The sequence below is a fragment of the Lichenostomus cassidix genome, chromosome 1Aa (genome assembly GCF_008360975.1).
Source record: "Lichenostomus cassidix isolate B80296 chromosome 1Aa, HeHo_3.0, whole genome shotgun sequence".
Classification (NCBI taxonomy): Eukaryota; Metazoa; Chordata; class Aves; order Passeriformes; family Meliphagidae; genus Lichenostomus; species Lichenostomus cassidix.
This window is the reverse complement of record NC_139480.1, coordinates 39266655-39293944: the sequence shown is the minus strand read 5'-3', so window position 1 is coordinate 39293944 and position 27290 is coordinate 39266655. Positions and strand designations below refer to the sequence as shown.

At 36.1% G+C, this 27290-nt stretch overlaps 1 protein-coding gene across 1 annotated transcript in view; it reads right to left on the bottom strand.

Moving 5' to 3' along the window:
* TMTC2 (transmembrane O-mannosyltransferase targeting cadherins 2) overlaps positions 1–27290 on the bottom strand; it is a 240517-nt gene that overhangs the window by 22201 nt on the left and 191026 nt on the right. Inside the window, exons 9-11 of the mRNA XM_085045973.1 lie at positions 23152–23233; positions 8453–8567; positions 1402–1465 (exon numbers count right to left, since the gene is read on the bottom strand). Coding sequence (XP_084902099.1) covers positions 1402–1465; positions 8453–8567; positions 23152–23233 — 261 coding nt within the window. The remainder of the gene's footprint in view (positions 1–1401; positions 1466–8452; positions 8568–23151; positions 23234–27290) is intronic.

Here is a 27290-nt window from a genome sequence, read left to right as displayed (position 1 = left end):
ACTTACACTAATCAAAGCTAGAATAAAGTTTCTGCAATAAATTGTTTTGATAATCTTATCCTTCAAAAACGATACTTTGGTCGTAACATGTAAAGCTTGTCATCAATAATCAAAAATACCTAAACTTTAGAGTACCATGAGCTTGCTGTCAGTCATTTCCAAAGTTCTCTGAGAAACCTCACACATATAACCATATTCACAATGAACTTATTTCTGAGTTTCTGGGAAGCATTTTGAACATACAATGAACCATAAAAAAGAGAAGAGGAATTGCACCAATTTGCAGACAACTAAGGGAATGCTTTCAACATTAAGGTATCCTCTCAGAAAAAAAAAAAACCCAACAAAAATTCTTGCATCTGAAAGCATTATGAATCACAAAGTCTTTACTGTTATTTCACAAGGTATGAAGCAATGAAATAAGTAGTTTTTTGAGAGTTTTTATGAGACAGTGTGGAAGTCTGTAATTTCATATGAGTAAGTTATTTTGGGGTTTTTTTGATTGTATTGTGTTAACTTGTTTTGACTCTCAGCTGGTGCTGCTTTTGCTTCTTAGGTCTGAAAACTCTTCTAAGTCTGTAATTTTTTACTTGCATTTTTCCATTTTTTTACTGCATTTGCTGACATGTATCCTTAAATTTGGCACTGCAGACTTCTGTGGCAGAAATTTTCTGAGATTTGATTTATTGCATAGACAAAATGCTATGTGTTTAAAATAAATTCTGCCCCATTTATATTCATGATTTTTCCCCCAAAATATGATGGCAATTGAAAAGAAATATAAAATTAAGTAAAAAATGGTAAGTGAAAAATATGTCTTTAATTTCTGATGCTTTGAAAATTGGAAATGGACTTTCCTTTTTTAAAAAGCATCTGTCACTTACTCCTACATGTATCTGCTTCAAAGAGTAAGTATTTCTTTGCCAATATACAGCTACATCAGAGATAAATATCTTTATGTTTGTTGAATGACATTTTCCAGAAGTTCGTAACAGATGAAATGGCATAAATGTATTATTAAAAATGCCTCAAACAGTGGATCACAGAATAGCCTTTCATTCTCTTTGACTAGTGAAAAGAGATGAAATTGGAAAAGCCTTCCAAACTTAACACACTTAAATGAAGATAAATAAATCTAAATCTAGAAGTCTTTTCCAAGTATGTTAGCCAAGTAAGACTTATGGCTAGACCACTTCACTGAAGCAACTTGAAAGTATAGTGATTGTTTCGACAAATGAACAGCTTCATCTGACTACCCACTAATTAACCATTAAAGAACATATATTTAACACAGGCTGAGGGATCAAATCCTCCAGCAAGAAGTTCTCCTCAACACAAAGGGTTCAGTACTGCAGCACATTCATCAACTTAAGTAATGGATATCATTAAGAAAGTACTTACATTAGGTCTTAATCCTGCTGCCATTTCATAGTACTTCTCAGCCTCTTCATTAAGACTGGCTTGTCTATCAGGACAGAAAAGAACAACATAGTTACACCTCATTTTCCTTGGGTTAAAACGAAACCATACCCAAAGAAGCACAGCTAAGAACCGAGCACTATAACTACTCCCTGTTGTTTAAGGATATTACCCCAACAAATACATAAAATATGTAAATCTAAACGTTTTCTTATAATTCAGAGTGTCCATTAGCAAAAATCCTCTTTCCCTGCTTCATTTTCCTTTTAGTTCTGAAATTATATTAGTACACAATGGAAAGAAATACAGAAGGCAGAACACTCATCCCAGGCAAAACCAGAGACATACCAGTCTTCAACAGACGAAAATGTGGCTCGTTTATTGTAATCATACTTTAAATTCTGAAACTGTATCTTTTACAATAATGTAATTTCTCACTTTATGCCTTGCCAAAATCACTATAATTCCAGTAAGACAAGGAAAAAAAGTAAGAGAACATAGATTTCTGAAAACTAATTTTCCATGATTGAGGGAATTCATTCCGAAAAGCGTTCTGATTTCAACATTAACTCCCATCATTCTGAGAAGGGATTTAAATCCTCATATCCCAAGAGACTCAGATGAGTTTCTGGGTACCTGAAGCAGTATCAGCTGAACACTTTTTCTTCTCCTTACTACTATTGTCAGCATCCCAGCTCCTAGTAGTTTAGTTTTTTTTTCCTTCTCCTGAGTTTTTAGTTCAATGTCTTCAAACAACAATGCAGTATGTTGCCAAAGAAATCCAAACATGTTTTTGTCTCAACAGGCCCTTTTAATCTCCTCTCTCAAATTCCTCTCTTCCCCTTTTGTCTCCACCTTCTTAATTTTCCCTCAACTATTCATTCTGGTTGCTGGTCCAATGAATATCAGTTGATCACATGCATGTCAAGAGAAAGATGGTAAATCTGTAAGAGCAACAAGCGGGACTCTCAGGCAGGCTACATATCTTCTAGTAAAATTATTTGCTATTTTCCTACAAAGAGTTAAGTCCTTTCATAGGAGAGTTTGGAGAGGAGATCTTCAGCATATTCGTGTTTATTATGTGATTACAGATGTATTTCTGTGATACAAAATGGAAACATTAGAAAACAAGGATAAGACTGTGTAGGGCTGCCTCTTTGATTTATTTTTCCTTTTTATTTCTGCTTTTGAGAACAGTTACTAGTTCAAAAAGTATCAACCAACTGAACACTTGTATCTGGAGATATTACCTTGTTCATCACATGAACCTTTACATGCTTTGTTATCAAATTGTGTTCTAATTTTGTTTTTATCCAATGAGATTTCAAACATTAGCCACATAATACATGATAGGTAATTAATCCAAATCAGTGCATTTTGACAGCTATTGGCCTTGGGAGGAGAAAGGGAGAAAGGATAATCCCTTTGAAGTTTCTCACATAATTCCTGTGCAAGCTGAAACCACTTCAGGACTAACAATTTGCTAAGCAGAACCTGGTTTATACCTGTTAACTGTTTCAAATTACTTTGCACATGTATCATTGACTCAGTGGTTGCAGTGGTTAGAAATTGAATGTCTAAAAATATTCATTCAACCTGCTTCTGAATCACTCCTGCTAGGCATCAGTAGCACTGGAAACGACTGCAAAAAATAATAATCTCATACTTACAAATTTCAGGATTTACAACAAGGCACTATAAAATGAAACGTTACAGAGCTTTTTTTTTTCCCCCCTGTTTGCACAAAACTGTCAGGACACAAATCACTTCTGAAAGTGGTGAAATAACATACAATAAACAAGGTGCCTTACCCAGGAGGCAAATACAAATGGTACACTTCACCTCCAAAAAGAGTTGTTGGCATGTGAGTGTGGAACACATTAAAATCCTGTCCCCCTTTGAGCCCAGTGGAAATACATGGCTTGCTTTCCTGACACGTGTACATCTTGAAAAATGGATCATTAATTGCTAAATTGAAATCAGTTTGAATGTAGAGTTCTCCATTAAAAACAGTTTATAGAAATGAATGCACAACACAGTAGCCTGATCAGGAAAATGCCAGTTCCATTTTTGGGGCATTCAGCAACAGTTCCTTTAGTTAAGGTGCTGCAGAATGCTGGTTCCCATTTTCACTGCAAATCTAAGCTAGAAATTAATTATGGTAAGCCCTGAAACAGCTTTCCCTTGAGAAAAATTAAAGGCACAGAGGTAGGAAATTGCAGTAACCCTATGCCACTGAGCAGTAAAGAGCTCTGGATCAATGTCAAATAAAGGAAGGACACTATTAAAAGTAACATAACTCACATTAGAGTAAAATATTAGAAAAAATGTTGATAATAAAACAGAGATGAATGCAAGGGAGAAAAGAGAAGCAGCTCAGAAGACAGTTCTTTTCATAGTTATGAGCTATATTGTAACCTCTATCCTAAATCTTTTCATGAGGACTGACCCTGAATATACATCTGATTTTCCCCACTAACAACCAGCATTCAATCTCATTTTAAGGGAAAAAATATTTCCACTTTTTTTTCTCTCATCTCTTAACCTGAGCTTCCAGACCAACCAATCCTCCATATTTAGTTCCAGCTGACTGATAGTGACACTTCTTATATGTGCTTGTCAACACATCACTCTTAGATTCTCCTGACACCTAGCTATAATCAGTTTACACTTATTTTACATTTTTACATTGTTCACTGGAAAAAAATACTGTTGTAAGAGAAAAACACCATCAATGCTGACTGGTTTAGATACATCTGAGTGGGAAAGGGTTAGTTTTAAACTGCCTTTGCTTGGTACAAAGCTTCAGACTGTTGATTTTTACTGTGAAATCATGGATGTCAGCACACCTTCAGAGAAGTTTTCTTCACAAATTCCACCTATAGAGAAGTTTTCTTCAGCAATTCCTATTTTAAAATACTGAATGCTGATACATGGCATTCTTAATGGAACTTTTTGTGTGACAACAAAATTATAATCAGGTTTTATACATGTAACTCTTCATCCACTTTTTTTTTTCAATATATATACTACATGCTTTGCCATACATGCATATGTATATTTAAGCACATACATAGTAATTAAAGAGCAAATATAATCTGTTCAGACTATAACATAGGGTTAAGTTGTGTCTATGATGCTGTATCAGCAATTACACTCCATGTTTGGTCAGTGTATTCTGGAGAGCCAAAATACTGCTACAGAAATTCACTGAAAAATGAAGACCACATGTAGTATTGCTCTAAATTAGACTTCTGTTTTCAAACAGCTAAAAACCATGTTGTAACTTCATGTCATATGAGATTTTCCCAGAACAACCACTTACAAAAGCATGGAACAACTAATTATTCCTACAAAATGTGCTTTTAAGCAAATAGGTCTTCTTCCTGAATTTGTTTCACGTGGAGACAAGGTGAAGCTCTTTTCCCATTTCTAATGAGTATGGCGGTGCCACCACATTGCCATCCCTCATTCTAAAAGTAACCAAAGTGATCATTCTCTAGCCCACAGGAAGCCTTGCTGATGGCAGCTCACCCAGTCTGCAAGAGCAGGGTGAACCTGAGCCCTCGCTAACACACGGCTCAGTGACTGAAGCTAGAGCACAAACGCTTCACTGCTTTGCTGAGAGACTTCAAACTCCTGCAAGCAAGAGCATTGCAAATACTACAAACATAAAACACATGACCAGATACTGTTTTAAGAACCACCCAAACAGCTGCATGACCCTTGAAGAAGGCTGTCTGGAAAACAAATTTGTTGAGAAAACGGATTTCACAGGCAAGCACTATGCAAGTTTAAAGTTACCAGGCTGTTGCAAAGAAATTAATTGCATTCATCCCACATCTCACCCCTCTTACAGATGACTTGAATCATCTTGTATTGCACTAACAGGACGCTACAAAAGTCATTTAGGAAAAATAATTAATAACTATAATGTAATTAGGAAAGGGAAGGTCTCTCAATAATGCAAACAGCACAAAGTCATTAATTTTTTTACTTCAGATTCAGTCACGAAGAGAGGAAATAAGCTATGTTGGAATATCTGATTGGAGAAGCAGAAGTTCTTCTTGTGACTGCTAAACTGAGAACAGGCTATCTATAAATACACCTACTGCATTTGGTCTCAGTTAACAATTCTGTTGGTAATTTAAGAAATAAAATAACTTGCAGCACTCCAATTAAAAATTTTCAGAAGTTGTTAATTTTTTTTGTTTGAATTTAATTTATTTTTTCTCAGCAAATAAGGGGATTAAAAGAACCAGAAAATATTATAGCACTAGACTAGAAATATAGATTGCATTTTGAGAGATGGTATGTTTATATTCCATCCAAAACAGCTGTAAACCAAATTTGAAAGAAGTTGCCTGTGATTCTGAAAAAAAAGTCTTCATATTTATGAGTCTTGTGATACTCTTTAGGCTAACGGTAGAAACAGTAACAAGAGAAGAGGGAAAGGCGATTCCTTCCTAATTCAAAAATACATGTCTGTGTAAAATATTTGGTCTGAAAAAGAAAATATTAGAATCTATACAAAAATCTAAGCTGCTGTTATTATCTTGCAGTCATTTTGGAAACCTTGCATCATCCACATTAATATCAATTTCTGTCTCTTATTCTACAACACATCTTTAAAATTTATCCCGTCTCTCTCACAAGAGTCATTTCATTTTCATGCTCTGTGAACTTCTCTAATGTATTTTCTATCTCACAGCTGTGCAGTTCATTCAAAATTCTTACTCACTTACCAGTCAGTTTTTATAGCTCCCTAGGGTACCCAAAGAGCAGTTGGTCACCTACATGAAACTATGTCAGCCTTTCGTTTATGAATGCCTTTAGTATTCAGTTTCTAGCTGTGTCACTCCATGCCAGTTGGAGTACTCTCCCTTCTTTCCGTCCTTCTTGGTGTCCTGGTATCTGTTTTCCTCTTGGAATCACCTCAGCTCTCCATTGTTCTAAAGATCCTAAAAATCATCTGCTTCTGAAGAGCCAGACTCATGGTGGATTTGTAGCTGCTCTGTTAGAATGAAGGAATATATATTGCCCTTGTCCAACAAGTATTATGGAAGCAATATATTTGAATCAATTGCTAAGTAAAGCAGTGAACAAGGACAAACAAAATCATAACCTTTTAGCAAAAATCAGTCAGATGCTAACACATGGGGTTTTAAGCAAATACTTGTCAACACTGAATTCAACTTTGCCACCCAGACTCTTGCTAAATCCTCCAGACACTTTAGACTCTCTGAGAGTATTAGGAAGACATTACGATCTTCCACAAAGAAAGCTGAGTACTTAAGAGAAAAATTAGATCAGCTGGGTATCCCAAAGGAGCAATGGATTCTAGCTAAACTAAAGCAGGTCTTTTTTTTTTTAAAGGGTTTCAGTTCGGTGCATTTTCTCTGTTTTTAAAGGTTTTGGTTTTTCACTTACAGTAAAAATCGAGAATGCAGCTTAGAATCACTGAGCTCATTGTTTGTCAAGGCCTCCCAAAAACAGTCCACTCCCAGCCAGATCAAGTAGGGTAACCACAGCGGATGGACAGCACAGCAGCATAGCTGTTACTTTACAAGTGAAAAAATACTCATATCCAGATGTAAATACGCGTGCCTCGAAGACCTAGAATACTTCACTTAGTGCTCACAGAGGAAATAGATTAAACCTATTTCCAAAATAGTACTGATCTACACATCACATTTTAAAATAATTTCAAAATTGCACCACTAAACCATCTTCTACAACACACTCACTAAAATCAGGAATCTGACCCCTCTGTACCTTTCTAAATTCAGCTATCATGCCTAACTTGCTATGCTTCTGTCTGTGAATTCATAATATTAATCTAAATGTTTGAAATTAATGAATTCTATGTTCAGAAATATCACTCACAAAATAGTCATGGGGAAGAGAAGGATTCTTAAAATAGCTCATACACCTCTGTCAGGTCAAACTGTTGTTTATCAATGAGTCCTTTGTCTTGGTTTCCTTTCCAATCTACAAGCAGTAAGATTTACTTTTAAAAAGGTGTTTGGGGGTTTATTTCAAAACCACAGTATGGAAACCATAATTCTTAAACACAGGTCACTTGCCTGAAGCTGCTACCTTCTCTTTTATGTTATTTTCCTTTTCTTTTATTTCATATTTAAAATGCTTAAAGTATAAAGAAGCCTAGTAAAGTATCTTCATCAGAGAAATTATCTCAAGAACTGTTTAGTGCTAATGAAGTCTATTTATTTCATTTTGTTTTTCATGCATTTTCTATGCTTAAATACTATCTAAATGAAATCAAGTATCCTTATAGCTATTAAGCGGACAATGGACAATGATTAGATAGTTATCCTAGAAATAAGCATGGAGGATACCTATTACAGTAATGTGAGTTTAATGATAATGTTAAACTCACAGACAGAAGCTTAATGTTACTGAATAACCAGGTCTGACAGCTTTAAAAGCTAAAATAGAAGTCCAAAGTTTTATTCTATTCAGATAGAACAGAATTAAATATAGGACTACATTTTAAACCACAGATTCTGAGAATACCATTAAGTGCTCCTATTAGTCTCAAAGTCATTATCAGTCTGGGAATATTTAGTTTTCTAATTATCATAGTGTTCCCTACTGATATTAACAGAAATTTTCAATATTCTCTATTTACATCCAGATGAGAAATATGGTCTCCTCTTTTCAGTTGCTATGCACACTAAAATTTAAAAACTGGGTGAAAGAAAATCCTGCAGAAGGCTCTTCACAAAACAAACACTTGTTCTCATATGCAAGCAAAACAGATTAAGTGCTTGTGAACAACAGAAGTTTTGAAGGTAAGAAATTACGAGATAATACATAGAATTTTAGAAATGGAAAGTGATAAATGCTGCAAAAATTTCATTCCACTTTTTTATTTCTTATTAGCAATAATATTGAACTATTCAAAAGAGTTCCTGGGCTTTAAAAAGAATCCTGCATAAGCAAAGGCTATAAAGACTTTTTCCTCCAAAAGAAGAGGAAAATCAAGTAAGGCAGATGTAAAAGCACTAACCTGAGCATATGGGCTGCATTGAAAACAACATCAAATTCTGTATTATCGAGTTCAGCTGCTTTTTTCGCCATTTCAGCTGCTTCTATCAGGCGGGATTCTTCCAGGAGGAACTGACCTGCAATGGAGTGCATCAACATGAGCCCACAGAACACAACTGATGTAATATACTTCGGACAGTATAGTCAGGAAAAGGAAGAACAAAAACCCCCCCAAACTAACAAACCAACCAGCCAACAGAGGTCTCAGATTCAATGTTTAGTTATTTACTGATATGCTCTGTATTTCAATATCTTTAAAATATAGTAAATGTAGAAAAACCGCAATAAACAGGAAATAATATTTGTGGAATATATTTAAGAAAAGTGAGAATGATAGAGTAAAACTCAGCCATCAAGAAACAATACTCCCAACCCCCAAGAAACCTGCCATTTGAGAACTTACCTTTCTGCCTATACAATGACAATGACATTCGCTTCCTCAAAACAATTTGAAATAAAATAGTATCTACAAATTAAATACATTCCTGTTTTAAAACCATATCTCAAAATCATATAAAAAGAGAAATCTTTTTATACGTATGTGAGAATGTACATTTTCAGCTTTAGAATTCTAAATTCTATTTGTTTTAAAACTATTTTATCTATATATGTATGTATACATGTATGTATGTATGTAAAGCTTAATGGATTGGTATATTACTATGTATTTCATAAAAACTAAAAGAATCACAACAGGTAGGTTTTTACAAGTTTCCTATATGACACTTAGCTCTCATGTTAAACAAAAAATAGAAGATGGCTAAAATCAAGTGACTGAGTTTTTAGAAATGAAATTTTCATAATTATTAAACCAAGTATAAACAGAAAAGAATTAATAATTAGTATTAACTAAGCTTTAACTGAAGTACAGTAGTTTCAAAATAAAATGTATCATGCAGTAGAACTCTGAGTTTTCCATTGAAGAAGGTGAGAAAAAGAATTTAAAAGGTACTCAAACAACACTATTTTTGCTCCTTTTGATGTTTTTTCACACCTAATGTGTAAAATATGCCATTTTTTGCAACAACTTTTTAAAGGAATTCAACCATCTAGTCTCTGTGCTTACATAACTTCATTCTGGAAAAGCTATCCTAAAGCACAGTGATTATACCTTCCAGCATCACATCCTTCCCTTTTTATCTCACTTTGTAAAGTAAGATCTGTCAACCAAAACTCTGCCATGCCGCCACTAACCACAAGCCCCATCAGGAACAATACACCATGAGCAAATTATGTCCTCTCATGGTGAGGGATTTTCTCTGTTTTCTTTCCTCCTTTCCACATGCATTCCCTGTTGCTCACATACTGCTAGATGCTTATGCAAAAAATCCCCTTAAGCAGTGCTAGCAAGGTCTGTACAAGCATCATGAACCTGGTGATGCTTTGGTACAACAAAGACATTTGCAGAGGGAATAATTTCAATACAAAAAGCAATGAAAGGCAGCTTTCTTAGCTTTTTGTTTTCTCTGTGGATACATTTCAGTCCAGGAGAGTTGGCAGATTATTTACTCAGTCTCCTATATCTTAATTATTCAGATCTGCAAAACTTGTAAAAACACTCTGGTGCCTTCCTACATTCATAGCATAAGGTTTGCTTGCTTTAGTTACATCCACACTAATACAGGCCACACTTTAAAGCAATACAATGCTTTGTGTTATTGTGCCCAGAAAGAGATGATTTACAAAAAAAAAGCTTACTCACACAGAAAATAAGTAAAAAAGAAATTAAAAGAGAAAAAAAAAAAAAACATAAAAAGAAAACATAGTTAGAAAACAGTTTGCACCACAAGAAATTAATTTCTCTTCAGAATTAGGAATCATTAGTTGAACTGTTAATGGAAGTCTCTCAATGGAAGTTTCTTCTTTTTTTTTAAACTTTTTTCTTTTGGGTACCACATTAGGGTATGCCTTATATACAGCAGGACAAACTCAGACTTCAATCTGAAAATTCTCCAAGTAAATCTACCAAAGGAAATAGTTCATATCTCTTGGTTTGGGCTGAATTCCTATTTTCCTCACAGAGAAATCTTTGAAATAAGCTTGACCAGCTAGTATTCCAGTTCTCTTCCAATGAATGAAGTAAAACAGTATTGCTAATCTCTAGGTCCATGTTAAAGCAAACTAGCCATGAATTGTTAACATGAAGGTACTTTTGCTAATGAAAGCCCTGGATTAGCAGAGTGAAACACTGGTAAGTGGATGTGCTACTAATACATTCAGCCAGGTGGAAGAAGGAAGATATAAGCTTTTAGGTTTCAAGGCACAGTGAACATTCAAGATGATTCTCAAATAAATATCTACTTAATTTAGGGGAAAAATATTTTGCATCTTAGAATTTAAAAATAATGTCAACTGTTCATTAAGCAAATTGGTTACAGAAGGAGAATAAGCTTCTCATTATTGTCAGTACAAAATTATTCAAGGTGTTTTAGAGATGTCTTTAGAAACATACTTCTAGTTTTCTGTATGGAAGTTTTAACACTGAGACTCAACAGAGATGTTACAGTATGTAAATTTATAACTACCCCTTATGTAATAAAATGTAATTGATACATTCTACTTCATGTAATATAATTAATACATTTCTTGAATCTAGATTTATTTTATTAAAAAGGAAAATGCTTGGACTTCATCCATGTAAATTTCTAAAAATATCACATCATTGGAAACCTATTCAAACCAATACTTGTTTACTGGTACTCTTAAAGAACATATCAGGTTAAATTCTTAGCTCTTTAAGCAGTCAATAAGATGATGCCTTATATTCACCCAACATTATATGTATTTACTGAAAAGCAAGTGTACAGCTAGACACTTTAATTAAAATTTTGATTTTATTAATTGTTTTTTCTAGGACTTGGGCTACTCCTTTACACTACAGGGATACATCAAAAATGTCAGCAACAACTCTAATGTTTTAAATTGTTAAAGCCAGAATTAGCTCTTAATTTACTACTATGTCTCTAAAAACTGTCTCTATAATAGGATTCTTATTTTATATACCATATTAAAGGATTATCTTTATCACAGGATTACCAAAGTTAACTAAAACCAATTGCAAGTACTGAATAACATGAGCCAAGTACAAGTAAAACTTTCAGTTCTTCAGAAAATAAAATTGCATACACAAGTCTCTCCCCTGCACTGGAGGTGGTACTAATAGTGGCAATAACTCCTACTGAGTGGGTAAGTAGCAGATGATACATACATGAAACCAACTGTATCATACATACTCTGTACACAAGCCCTTACAGAGTGCCATTTTAGGGCCAATTCTCTTCCACATCTTCATAAATTACTTGGATGCAGGACTCAAAGACATACTAAGCAAGTTTGCCAATGATACTGAACTGGGAGGAGATGTTGACTCGAGAGCAAGTGCTGGATTCTGCACCTGGGATGGAACAACCCTGGATGTACACACAGCCTGGGGAATGAGATGCTGGAAAAGAGCACCATGGAAAGGGACCTGGAGGTCCTGGTAGATGGCAAGTTGAACATGAATCAGCAGTGCCCTGGCACTGTGAGCCAGTTGAGGGAAGTGATTTTCCCACTCTGTGCTGCAGTGATTTGGTCTCACCTTGAATACAGTGTGCAGCTTTGGGCACCACAAGGTAGGAAGGTTATAAACCTGTTAAGAGAGCATCTGCAGGAGGGCCGCTGATGAAACGTTTCCTTAACTGCATGGGCTACAAATAAAATTCATTTCAACTTTCTCAATCTAGTGAAAAAGTCAATATCTGAGTGTACAGGTGTGTGGTGGCTTGACCCCTGCCAGTATCCAGCAGCTCATCCCCACCCACCCCAGCAGAGTGAGGGGAGAAAACAGAAGAACAAAAGCAATACAATCTCTGCATCAAGATAGAAACAGTTTAATATGGAGAAGAAAAAAAAAATTCCAAAAACTAAAACAGCAAACAGCAAAGAAAAGCAAATTTCTCACCACTTCTCACAGTTAGACTGATGTCCAGCCAGTCTCCAAACAAAGAGCCACCTCAGAAGCCAAAACACTTCCTCTTTCTGTACCCCAGTTTTTATTGCTGCACATGATGGTATTTAGACTGTTATACCTATCACTTTGGCCAGCTTAGGTCAGCTGTCCAAGCTGTGTCTCCTCCCAAAAAGAGAAAGCATTGTCACTGCTCAAGCACTATTTGGCAACATTGGTGTGTTGTCAAGGTTAGTCTAGTCACAAATCCAAAGCATCATCCAGGCTGCTATAAATTTAACACTATCCCAGCCAGACCCAGTACAAGTGCTGAATTCAGCTGAAAATTGATTTGCCAAGTTCTCCTGAAAGGAAGACTAATTTTATTTTATTTTTTATTTAATATTATTTAATTTTTCAATTTAATTTGAAGCACCTAAGTAGAGAAACACCATTTTGAAAACACTAGCTGCCATTCCTTTTAATCTGATATACTTAATTCATACAAGAATGAACTAGATTGGCAGTTTACTGCTGCACTTTCTTCATTGAAAACCAGACTTCTAAAGCTTTCCTGTCAAAGCCATAAAGAGGTTTTCCCAAGAGAAGAGCACTAGCAGGGTATAATACTGGCAAGGTGTTAAAGGTAGATCAGAAGGTATGATCCACAAGCCCCTGGATCCAGGAACCACTTGTGTGGGTCTCAATTTATATGTAGGATTTTCTTCTCTGTCAAGCAGCTGGCAAACCTCATGATTTATGACATACTGTCCAACACCACATAGAGAGCTTACTTACTGCAGGTGTCACGATTCCAACTCTTGCCAATAATATAAATTATGGTAGCCTGACTGTTTTTTGGAATTACAACAGCTTTTGAGAAAACAGCTTTCCTGAAGCTCCAAATACCACATTTTCCTGCCTAAAGGAAAGAATATTTTTCTTTACTCTTCTTCTAAACTGGAAGTGGGAAATCACAGTCCAGGTTCATATGTGACTTTCAGAAACACTGTTCTTTGCCTGGAATGTTACTTTTTTAATAGAATTTTCTACCTTTCTTGCTAGACAGCACAGGGGTGAGCATAAATGTGTAGTCAGGAGTTTTTAAAACCTTTGATAGCAGAGAACTGATTCAATACTTCAAAATCCTCTTAGTCATTTTTCCTTAAATTATCTAAGAATCAGAAATAGAATTAAAGCTGTGGAATTCTGTACCTGCAGCCTTGTTCAAACTCACTTTTCATTGCAAATCATCAGTGCTTTTGAACAGTGGTTTTGAGTCTATATTTGACCAAAACATTATGGGGCAATATAGGCAACCTGCTGAAAAGTAAGATATAAATATGTATGTAATTTAAACATGTAAAAAATTTTTCCAGTTCCTAGCAATTGAAAAGAACAGTTTATTTTCATCTTTTGTCTATTAAAAAAAATATTTATCCACAGAAATGAAAACATACAGCTCTCTATCATGCATAATTAATTGTCTCTCTAAAAGGATCATGAACATTTGTAAAGCATTTGTTAAGACATGCACCACCAACAATTTAAAAGCCATACATCTGAACTGGTAGTTCTGCTGCGTTGTTGTAACAAGAAAGGTATTAATTGGTTGGGATATGTCTGTGTGAAAAAACTTTTATGTTAAGAGCACAAAGGCATTAGTGTGTTCCTCTAGAATGGGTTTAACTATTCCTTGCAGGCACTGTGAGCTTTTATTTTACTAGATAAAAGTGCAATTTGCCTAATTTACTAGATAAAAGTGCAATTTGCACCAATCTTTCTTTAGTTGAAATGTTCCCTCTTTTACTCGCTGGCAAACATCCAAAGGTACTCTGTCCCAGAACAGAGCAGATTTCTGAAATAGCTCATCTTGCTGCTGTTGCTTTTGAAAAGAACCATCTGAAATGTTCTCAGAATGCTGCTGGTTCTGCATTTACTCAGGTTGAAATGAATTAGACTTGAGTGGTGATATCTTCAGTATGCTAAGCAAAACTGAATAAACTACCTTCTGAATAATTATGACGAAACTTCCATTCCAAATAGGAATTTGCTTCTTTTAATATACTTTTCCCACCAAGTCTTCTGCTTCTTATCCCCTTCAAAAGAGTTTTTTACTTCCACAACATGAAAAGTGGCTCTATCAAGACCCAACTCTAAAATCTGTTTGTCATAAACTTCACTAGAAGTTCTTTCAGCACATTCAGCATCGAGGATTTGAAGCTGAATACATGCTGGTGCTTTCAAGGCATTTCAAGTTTCAACTGAAACCAGAAGAGGGAGAGAATTCTGGCTGACTCAATGCATTGTATCTTGTCTTTGATGCAGATGATGTCTTGAGAGTGGAATTATATTCTCAGTGGCATGAACAGAACCATCACTGAAGTTACTATGAACTTCGACTCTGCTGCAGCAATGCAGAGCTACAGAGCTGATGCATCCAGAGATTTCTAAACGGAAAATTTAATTTGCATGCCGTGGAAGGAATGAGGAGAGATCTTGCCTGCAAGTTGATTTCCAAAGTATTTCAGGTGATGAATCAATGTTGCAAAACGCAAAGTCAACAGACATGACCTAATGCACCTGTTTCCTTCAGAAGTTTCAAAACAGATTCAATGGCTGTGAAGAGGTAGTTCCCAGAGCAAGGGAATGTTTGCTTAAATATCCTGCTTTTCCAGGCCTGTTTAGACAATTTCTTGCTGAATGTGGAGAATGTGATAGGAGAAACAAGGGCAATGTATATCACAATCACCTAAATGATAGTGGCATTTCAGTTTTGCTGCTGCTTATATTCCATTCCATCTTAATGTAAAGGTGTACATTTGGTTTCTTGCTGGAAGGACTTCTGGAGACTTTCTCCCTTTAATTAGTTCCCATAGAGAAAATTATTCCATGCATATAAAATACATAAAAACACTAAGCAAGCCAGTGGGTGCTTCAATGTCAATATATGCCCTGGCTTGGAAAAGACATTTTTTTATTAGCCTTTTCTCTTTGTCTGAAAAACTTGTCTGCTGCATATACCACTGGATGTCATCCAGAGCACAATCACAGATAAGAGAGAAAAAATTAACTAGCAAACCTTTGAGACTTGATGACTAAATTTGTGACCACATCTGGATCACTGGAAGCTCTCACCAAACCAAAAGATTAATGATGAAAACATATACTCCAGAGGACTTCATAATTTACAAATACTGAGGAAGATCCTGAACTCCACATCATTTCCCAGACACCTGGTTATGTATAAGGTTTGGAAATGTTGCACTTTTGTAGCAGCTTCATGCTATCTCTTCAAAAATCCTCATGAGATAGTACTCATAGGTCAAAACATACAACTATTAGCAAAGAAGCCTCCAGCATTGCTCATGACACAGGCTTTTTCAGTCCCTGCAGAAACCTTACATCTTGGCAATATGGAAGAAGCTTAAAGATACATTTCTAACCCTGTCTCTGATCTGCAATATCTATATCACATCTCTTGAGCAGCCTAGTATATTGTGCTGAGGAAGCAGAGTCAACCACATATTTCAGATGTCAGAATGATTAGATTTAAGGCTAAACCCAAGGGAAGAGCCAAAAACATGGAAATTCCACAGCATTTCAGGTCAGTGACCTAGCTTGTTTGAAAACACTCCACTGCGTTCCACTTGAGTGATTGGTTCTAAAGGGAGTTTGGAAAAAATAGTTGTTATAGTGGTCTGTAACAATCTGTGACAACAGTAGCCTAGAGAGTGACAAAAAGGACTTAAAATTGGTAGATGGTTCTGAACAGCTCAGCATCTGGTGTATTTTTCATCTTCAATTATTTCAGTTTGAAAATAATAAATACCGTTGGTTAGTAGTAGCTGAAGACTTTCTTAAAGTTATTAGACAGAGTTCTGGGAGCAGAAAGTTCAGAAACTTAAAGTCTTTCTGCAAGACAGTTATATCTCCTTCCTGTTTCAGGCCTAGGAATCCTGTCTTCTTGGAATTACATTCATTGATGTTGTAGGAGCATGTATAAGCCATAGACCAAAGTCAGGACCCTGACTTGATGGCACTGTATGTTCAAGACAGAGAGACCCTCTCTCCAAAGAGCACAAATGTTCTATGAACATGTATTATTTGAGTATCATAAACTTGTTTATAGTTTCCTTACAAAATCATTATATATTCATGTTAGAACTTCCAAAAGATTTAGAATGGCAAAACCCCTTTCATTGGCAGAAAGGTTCATGAGTACATATTGGGAAGGCTGGCAAAGTGACTTAATGATTTGAAATACTGTATCTAGTTCACTTTGACACCATCTCAACAAAGAATTTAATTTCTCAATACAAAATCACCGTGTAGCATCTGGTATTCTCAATGTAGCAGATCCATGCACTGTTTTATTTATCATTTGGTATATATTGCATTTAGCTAACCTGTCAGTCAGGAATGGGATAATTTATTCAGTGGAATTATGGCTTGTGAAGTTTTATTCATTTCATTGACCTAAGTAAACACTGACCCACCTATGGACTAGGGTGATATTTCTTCTATCAACATAAAACTCTCCTAAAGAAATCAGTAGGATTTCATTAGCAGGCCATGGTTAATGTTTCTCTTTCTTATAAATACAACATTGATACTCTATTTTTCATTAGTACACTGTTTTCTTTATAGGAGGTTTTCCTTAAATATGTGGAAGAAATATAAATATTTCCTAGGCTGCTCTTCAGTCAGTGAAGAGAAAAACCACAAAGCTCCAGATCAAGTCCAACCTTTGACTGACCACTACCATATCAATTAAACCATAGTACTAAGTGCCATGACCAGTCATTTCTCTAACATTTCCAGGGATAGTGACTCCACCACCTCCCTGGATAGTCCATTCCTATGCTTAGCAACCATTCCTGTGAAGAAATTCTTCCTGATATCCAGCCTGAACCTCCCCTGGCTCAGCTTGAGGCTATGTCCTCTTATCCTGTCTCTTGTTGCCTAGGAGAAGAGGCTGATCCCCACCTGGCTATAGCCTCCTTTCAGGTAGCTGTAGAGAGTGATAACGTCATCTCTGAGCTTCCTTTTCTCCAGGCTAAACACCCCCAGCTCCCTCAGCCACTCCTCACAGGACTTGTGCTCCAGACCTTTCACCAGCTTTGTTGCCTTTCTCTGGACAGGCTCCAGCACCTCAATGCCATTCTTGTAGTGAGAGGCCCAGAACTGGACACAGGATTTGAGGTGTGGCCTCACCAGTGCTGAATACAGGGCAATGATCCCTGCCCTGGCCCTGCTGGCCACACTATTGCTGATCCAGGCCAGGATGCCATTGGCCTTCTTGGCCACCTGGGCACAGCTAGCTCATGTTCAGCTGCTGTCACCAGCACCCCCAGGTCCTTTTCGCTTGCGCAGCTCTCCAGCTACTCTGCCCCAGCCTGTAGTGCTGCCTGGGGTTGTTGTGACCGAAGTCCAGCACTCTGCACTTCACCTTACTCAATCTTAGTCTAAGCAGAAACATCTAAGAAAAAAACTGAATTCACATCAGAAAATATATAAAAATTCTCACACTCACTAACACATGTAAGCTTAAGGACTGAACAAAATGGTGCTTGAAAATTCACTGCTATCATATTTCAATGAAATATACTTTGATCCTTAACCCATAGCAATTCCAATGCATTTTCAAGCTGTGACACAGTAGTGGTAAAGCAGCCATCTTTGGAAGCAAGACAGATGCAAAGTGCTCATAGACTTAGATGAAAATTTAGACATCAAAAAGGGCTAAGAGCCCTTTGCAGACACAGTGATTAGAAAGATTAGGATGAAATTGAAAAGCAACAAAAAGGACAGTTAACAACTTAAATTTGCTTAAAAAGACACAGATAATGTAAGAAAATCTACAAAAATACCTCCTAAATTATCAAAAATTCAAAAGTGAAAGACAATATAAAAAATAAAGTATATTTGGGAACATGTTAATCTATTCTTTCTTCAATGAGGATATAGCTAATACACTTCAGTTTTATGTAATCTGAAAGTCTCTTTTTGTTTTACATCTCTAATGCGAATGCACTTAAAAAGGCAGATGATCAATGTGAACTGCCAAATTAAGTGAATGCATAATTAATATAATGAGGATAATCCATTTTTATAATGAAAAAGGAATCTTTAAACAATTTAGAGTTATTAGAAACAATGTATTATTCAAAAGAAACTATTTTAAAAGGAGGTTTCAACAGCTATTAATAAAACAGAGTTAATTTGAACACCCTGTTGGGTTCTAGACTTTTCTATTCCAATTAAGCCATTACAAATATAAGGGAGAAGGGACCTCTGTACACACATTTATCTTGAAACCTCTCTCCTGTATCTCGCCCTTTTATTACCCACTCCATTTACATCATGCTGGAAAAGAGGCTACTACATGCACTCTAGGAGGGACAGTTGCAAAACCTATTTTTGGCAAACAAGTAGAATGAAGTCTGCTTGAATTATTTTGGGTTGGTTGGGGGTTTTATTGGGTTTGTTTTTGCTTCGGTACTTTTTGGTTTTTTTGGGCTTTTTTGGTTTTTTGTTGTTGTTTGCTTGGTTGGGTTTTATTATTATGTTATTTTATTTTACTTTTGAACAGCAAACTATAAACGAAGTAAGACAGTTCTGGAGGGAAAACCTTTACACAATGAATATCACTGTAGATTTATGGTGTTTTTTATTAAAGAGAAGGCTAGTATAGAAAGCTTTCAACAATTTCAAACTCCTCAATTACACTGCAGAAGAATTACTGAAGAATTTATTTTGTTTTGTTTTTTTCAAACAGATGAGCACTTAAGTATGTCAAATTTTATACATAATCTTTCTGCAACTTCTCCTGAGACAGGCTCAGTGCAGACAGAAATAGAAACCTTTACTTCCTTTGTGAATGGTCAATACTGTATCCAAAACTAAATAGTATCTGAGCCATAAGGGCACTTGTCTGGCCTGACAATGCTGGGCACATCTGTTAACAAATTTGACGTACTGACTCTTTAGATGCTATTATGTTCTTTAAATATTTAGAAGAAAGTTCCTTTTAAATTGTTTCATTCATGGTTACCTCTTTGTGATTTCTCAGACTGACACTTAGATTCATCCCATTCATTTAATTGAGGCAAATAGCTCAGAAAGAATCAATGGTCAGTGGAGACCACTTCAATTATGTCATCAATCAGTTGAAGACAGACATTACCAAGACCTTGCAGGATTCAAAATGGCCTACTTATTTGCTTAAAGTAAACTGGGATGCATGACTGCCAATATCTTGAGTAGATCTGGGTAAGATAGTTTGAAGAAAACTTTCCCAGAAAAAAAAAAAGGAAATTCAAAAATAAACGTTAAGTTCGACCTCTTTTAGTCAAAGCTGTTCATTCCAGACAGTCTTTAAAAAATGTGTATTAAAAATATCCAATTAAAAGCCTCAAACCTTAACCATTCAAACTCAGTATCCAAAATAATTTCTTCCAGTGTTTTAGTTCAAAAAACACTGGAAGATGTGTTATATCGTGCAAAAAAAAAAAATTGCATTGGTGCTTCTGCACTCTTTGCTGTCAGTTTTTCTTCCTGATTCACGAGAATTTTCTCTCTTTCATCTGTGAGGTGTTTTTGGTAGTGTACTGCTCCCCTAAGCAGCTTGTACCAGATCACCCATTCACCCATCAACACTGACATATTTGTATGACAGTGGTTTTGCACCAAGTTCAGGTGTTCAGATAACTGGCATACAGGAGGGAGAAAGGAAAGAAGGGAAAAAGAAGTAAGGGCAAAAGAACTGTGGTCAGTGAGCAGCTGCCTGCACTTCCAGTTGAGAGGGGACTGCCATCCTCTCTGGTCACTAAGGCAAAAGCCACTTCCTCTTATGTCCAGTGAAGTGGCATCATGTCAAAGCTCTACAGGGATTTATATCTCTTCAGCTTTTCCACTCTTTCTCCCTTCAGACATCTTCAAGCATAATGAGTCTGGGAAACACTGCTTCAAACCTAAATCCCCTTAAATCCAAAGTCAGCCAAGTACCTATAGAAAACTAATTATAATGCTATCTTGAGCAGAGAAACATACTGTGGTGGTATTACTTAAGGAGCAACTGTGAAACTGTTCCACTCCCTCCAAATTTTCATGTGATTAAATAAGCTGCCTCCTGCACCAACTCATACCTAAAAATAGCTTTGGCTTATAGCTTGAATTAAAGCACATTATAAAGGTAAGCCTCTTAAAAGATACAGTATATTGACAATTTTTCTCATAGATACAAAAAAGTCCAAAAGGTTAGAAGTCAAAAAGAACATCTGCACAAGCTGGAAGCACAAATTTTAAGTGTATGCAATCCATGTGCACTTGGAAGAAAATCTTCCGTCCATTTATTCCTGCTACTCCATCAACACCCTGTCATGTCCCAACTGACCACTCTTTTCATTTGGCTGTTTTGTGAGGTATGTGTTTTTTTAGGACTGATGCCAGCTACTTTATTCTCTCTTCCAACATCTTCATGCTGAGAAAAAACCCCTTATCTCTAAGATTTACATGCAAAATACGGATGTATTTCCCATAATTAAACTGTTAGCATATAGGGTGTAGAATATACCTGTGACAAGGTGCTGGAACAAATTAATGAGATGGAGAGGTAAAGCTTAAAGTGTTCACTAGAGATTCCAATGGATTATTTGGAATGCCCCATGTAACACACAATTCACAGTCTTCGTTAATTCAATAAATAGGTGGAAAGGAGAAGAGAAATAAAGCTAAGAAGAAAAGGAAGGAAAAAGGGAAAGATAGAAAAAGCAAGGATAATTTGTTTCAAATTTTATAAAGTCCTGTGCCCAAGTGCACAAGGATTTGAGATCAGATGTTCTACAAGAGCAAAGAAGAAGTAGACCATGTATTTCCAACAGCTACTTTGATATAAACATAAAATAACTTCACTGAATTGGTAAGGCAATCAGAAGTTTTACAAATAAAAGGTTTCATATGCATTCAGAAGAGCTCTCTGGGTATAATGCTCCATAAAAGAGACCTAGTGACTGTAAAAGAGAACCTTCTTCTATCTATTGCCCTTCAGCATCCCATTTAATTATGCTATTAGTCTAAATACTGACTAAATTTTGCCCTTCACTCCTGACCTGCTGGGTAGAACCTCCCTTCTGTTGCAATTACGACCTCTGCACAATGACAGAAGCCACTTTTTGAACCTAGGACACAATAAAGGAAAAGTCTGCCGATGTTTTTAGGGAATAATCTTAATTAGGAAATAACACATCACTTTAATATTGCAATTTGGTAATGAAGAAGTCAATCTATCAGACATTAATGATGATTTGAATAACTGTGCTTTTAGTTTATAGGGTACTTGAAAATGAGACAGAGGGAATATTGCACGAAAGGACAAGCAAGTTGATAAAGTAATTAGAGAAATAGAAAAGAATTCTAGACATGTAATAAAATACACTAAATCCTACTATCATTTGCTGAGATGGATTGTTGAGACCTACCACTGAATTTGTATGCAAAATTTCCTAATAACTTAAGATAGATTTCTTAATAATAAAGGCTGGAAGGGGTCTGAGTAGAATTTTAAGAAACAATCAGTTGTCATAGTCTTGAGATATACACTGTATTTACATCCAATTGAAATAATGGGGCTTATGTGCACAAATATCCCTATCACCTTTACCTGTACAGGCATAAATAGAAGACAAGATCATGAACTACAATGTTTCACAATGCAAAATAATGCAACACTGGGCTACATTATTTTAATACACGGACATGTTCTAAGTCCAAAGTCTGATTCTGGGAATGTAGCATACAGAATTTCATTCTGCATAGGACCAAACAGAAATATATGGGAGCAATTCAGACAAAGATATCACAGAGTACAAGCATGGTTATTGTGTGAGATTAATTTTCCCTTTTGCTCACTCATTTTTGTTTACTTTACCAGTTAGAATCAGAACAAGAAATTAAAATAATACACAAAGATATATAGTGTGCTTGTGGTTCCCCACCTTCTTGCTAAATAAGATGAAACTTAGTACTTTCTGCATGGTCCAACTGGCACAACATAGCTTGCTTTTTAAGATTTGTCCATTATCAGCTTTAAAACACAGTCAGCATTTGTCCACAAAGATAAATAATTTCGGTTCCCCAAGACTAAACACATATGGAAATATTTTTTTGCACATCTAGCAAAAACAATTTAAAGTTACAAAGATACTTTCAAATTAACTGCGTGCTTTATGCACATGCATGGCTTAGTAGGAAAGACACAGCCAACTTGTCAAAACCTTTTGTAATACTTCGGCATTTCAAGCCAAGAAGGTGCTGGGAATGAGGTAGATGTAAGACCTGTAAGACACTGCAATATATAGAACTCACGCACACTAAAGTACAACTTTTGGTTGCCCACCCACCAGCAATCAGTGAAGTCAGGCCAAAACTGTTAACAATAATATTCCAGGCCATGAAACTTTGACATATGGCAATAGTCACCTTTGTTCTTTCCCAGAGAGGCAGCAATATTGAAATTCCTCTCATAGGAGGAAAGTTATGCAAAGTACGAAATTCTTCACTTCTCCCTCTACAGTGATTGAAAAATTGAAATGAAGTAATATATGGTAGATTAGTTTCTCTCCTTTTACAGAAGGTATTTTGCCAGTAGAAGTTTTCGAATCTTTAATCACTTGGAGAGATTAACAGCAGGCCTGGAATATGTGTAGAAATCCTATCTATCTGAAACATACCATAATGCATGTAGCAGTTTCCTTTGGTAGGATCCAGCTGAATAGCCTTCATGAAGTACTTCTCTGCCTCACTCTTGCGTCCCTACAAAAAAAGGGGGGAAATTATTTTAACAGTCTGTCACCATGGAGCAATCATGTACAGTTAAAATTTCCAGATTCCAGGCACTGAAGAGAAACAACTACCATTATCACTAGACTTTAACCTAAATAAATACGAATGTTTAAGTGTTACAGCAAGTTTTGTGGTCAGCTACTTTATTGTGCAGATCTCCAAAATGAGGAAGAAATGTGTCAATGTCCAAGAGGCAAGGAAGTGGTGGAAGTGTATTGCAAAAAGTATTTTAAAGGGCTTTTGGGTGAACATCAGCTCCATGCTACTTTTCCTGACAAGCATCACACTCACCCAAGCTAAAATCAGAAAGGAAACTAGGACAGAGCTTTAGTCATGCTCTTTAAAAAAAAAAGTGGGTGAGGGGGATGGGGGAGGTAAAGCATGGTGTGGTTCTGTGAAATCATAGAATCCTGGAAGTTCTCATGTTGGAAGGGACCCATAAAGATCATTCATTCCCACTCCCTGCTCCTCAGCACTACCTAAAACCATGTGATTAAGTGTTTTCCAGATACTTCTTGAGCTCTGACAGGCTGAGTGCTGTAACCACTTCCCTGCGGAGCCTGGTCCAGTGACCAGTCACCTTCTCAGTGAAGATTCCTTTCCTAAGGTCCATTCTGAACTTCCCCTGATGCAGCTCCATTTCTATTCCTTGTATCCTAAATAACTCTATAGATACAGCCAAAGGTAAAGTTACCATAAATGAAAGTACATAAATAGAAAATATTTTAGGGTTTAATGTGGAAAGTAAAAAAAAAAGGTATTTTTCATTTTAATGAGGGAAGTAAGATTTTATCAGAAAAAGGTTGTGACAACCGTAAAACAACTGTAATAGAAATTGTAATTTTTAAAGACAATGGTCAAGGGTATGACAAAATGGTCAGGGAAAAAAAAAAACCCAAACCCAACAAAACAAAATCCCAACAAAAATTATGGTAAAAAGAATAGACATTTTGTAAGAGAAGAGATTTCCTTATCACTGGAATCACCAAACCAGTATAGATGCAATATGGTATAAAAGTCCCAGAGCAGATCCACTAGTGGTCATTATTCTTGAAAAAACAGTGATATTGGATTAGTCTCATCTGATACTCAAACACAAATCACCATCACGTATTCAGTAAGACACCTGTGTCCTGTTTATCCCTATTCCCACAAAATTAGCTGCTGTGGTTTGGGCTATAAAATAGGCAGCCTCCAGAATAAAGAACAGTTAAGCTTAACCCCTGTGGAAGAAAGGCATTGTGGTCTGCTCCTCTTGAGTTGCTTCGAGTGTTATTTCACAGATACAGCCATATAGGCTTTCTCAAGTTTTGTGGTCTGGAAACAGACATGGCACACATCCTGTGCTATCCCACAAGTTAACTTAGGAATAATAACGAGGTCTGTTCATGATTACAGCTGCTTTAGATTCTCAGTATTTCCCTCAGGGGTCTTAGAGACAATAAAACAGAGTGAAGGAAGCTGTGCAGCACACCAAGAACTATATGAAGACCAGGTTCCACCAAAACCAACACAGAGACCATATTTCAAGAGATCATCCTGGCAGAGATGCAAGCAGGCTTAACACTTATAATATTCCAGTTTCACAAAATGAGTGTTCATCGGAGGTAAGAATTTAGCCTTATTATTTAATAAAATTTCTTTGGCAAACTTACATTCCTTAAAGCCTAATCCACATGGCACAAGGTTCCTATCAAACCAATGGTGTGACTACGTGACAGAGTACATTACCTTATACTGCAGTGGCTCATCCCTGCTTTATAAAAAAACCCAAACACCAAAACAACAAACCCACAAACAAAAAGCCCCAAACAAAAAACCATGACACATAGCCCAGACTGATTTTTCCTCTGCTACTACTGCAGTAAAGACACATATATCTATATTAAACACATTTTTTTTAATAGCATACAACTATAGTTAAGCACAAAAAGTGAAGAAGAAAATAATCATAAATTAAAACAATTGGCAGGGGGAGGTGATAATCAAACACTCAATTTTGCACATTTAATGTCCAAAGTTAGTAATTTTGGTCTGGCAAAAGTTACAATGACTTAGATAAGTCTAGCATGGAGGCTTCAAAATGAGAGGCAGTAAGCATATGTATCATTAATACTGACAGAATGAACATCTACAGATTTTGCATAATTGCCTTTTTTAACAGACTAACATAATTGGCTCTAGCTGGCTGCACTCTGTGTCTATTTCTAGAACATAAAACGACAGTTCATTGAATACAGTCACAAAATAGTAGCTTCTGCCTACAGAACTATAAAGCCACAAACGTTTGTCAAACATGATTAATTTTTATTTACTGGAATCACCAAAAATACATGACTGCTCTACTCTTTTTGACACTTTCCAAATGGCATACTGCACTCAAGTTCAGTCGAGTCAGGAGACCTACAATACACAATGATGACAGGTGCCAGCATACATAACATCAAAGGAACTGTGCTATTTACAGGCTCAAATGGTCATTTCACAGATAAAGTGGAGAAATATATTTAATTACATCAACCAAGACATAAAATTATCTAATTAAAAATTATCAGCAAAGCTCTATTTGCTCATGTTGGCCATCATTTTCATTTATCCACATTTGTCAAAAATTATTTAAAAAAACAATAAAAGTGTTTTCTTGCAGACTGGCATTGTGAGGAACCTTGCATCACAACAGCTAAAATGTCCTCTTAAATGCAGCCTGCTGCTAAAATGTCAGTACCTCAGCACATATTTAATACATGTTATTTTTTGTGTCAATTTATGTAAAATCCAAGCACTTGACTGAATCAGGCTATTTCACAATTAAAATTAATATTTATCAACTTTTTTCAACTGTCCAACATATACCTTAACTACCCAACAGAATGCACACACTGTGTAGTTAACCTGACAGTAATCCTGTCATTGTCCCTTTCGCACCTTTCTCACTGTTATATAAAACAGATGGCGTAAGGAAATAAAATTATAACTTTTAAAGAAAAACCAAATAATTGTTTAAACAGCTGAAAAATACTCATTTGGGGCAGGAAGGCATTTGGTGTGCGTGCTCACTGTTATGTGATATAACATATATACAAATGCAGGCATTGAGAGTCACTGGAAACCTCCCAGTTTCTAGCAGCAGGGTTTGCAGTCATATATGCACAACAACATGCCCTGGCAATTTTACAGAGCAAAACATTGTAAGTTTACAACCACACAATAGCAGATTTATTTGAAGGATAAAGAAGTTATTCATAAATTTTAATGAAAAGAGTTGACAGTTCTGAGGATTAATAATGGGATACAAAATACCTTTCACCTGTTGGTCACCAGTTTACACTCAGCCCAGGTCAGTAGCTAATGAAAAGGTGCTATATGACAGCTACTGGTCTTTTCAGGAGACACAAGTGGGTGGTCCCAGCCCAAGCCCTAATGGAGATCCTCTGCACAGATGCACTGGCATATTTATGGCTTTTCAGTGCAGAGACTAACAAGACAGAATCATAAAACAATCAGTGTCAATCTTTTTGCTGAAGAGAAGAGCATGAATATGATGAAGACAGTTTAATAATTGATTTGGAAGACTGCACTGATATTTGCCTTACTGGATTGGGACCTAAAGCATATAATGAGGACAAACCTTCTGGAATTTTCCATTAATGAAGAAAACATCAATCCACCTCTCCCCTGTCTCATGTCCAAATGAAGATGAATTGACCCTGATTACCATCTTCCAGCAACACCAACAAATTTAAAAGAAAAAAAAAAGTTTTAAAAGTGCAGTTAAGTAACACAGGGCTCTTATAACTGAATACCTAAGTTGTCCTGGCTTTCAGAAATACCTCACTCTCCACAAATCATGCAGACTTCAAATCAGAATGGCTGGGTACTTGCAGTTTTGGAAGACAAACAGTTAATTGTTTCAATATTATTTCAGGACCTTGGTTTTTAAGACCAGCTCTTTGCAGTTGACTGCAAGGGGTTTTTTGTTTTGTTGGTTGCTTCTTCCCTAGAGACCAGAACAATGTATCTGTGCTCA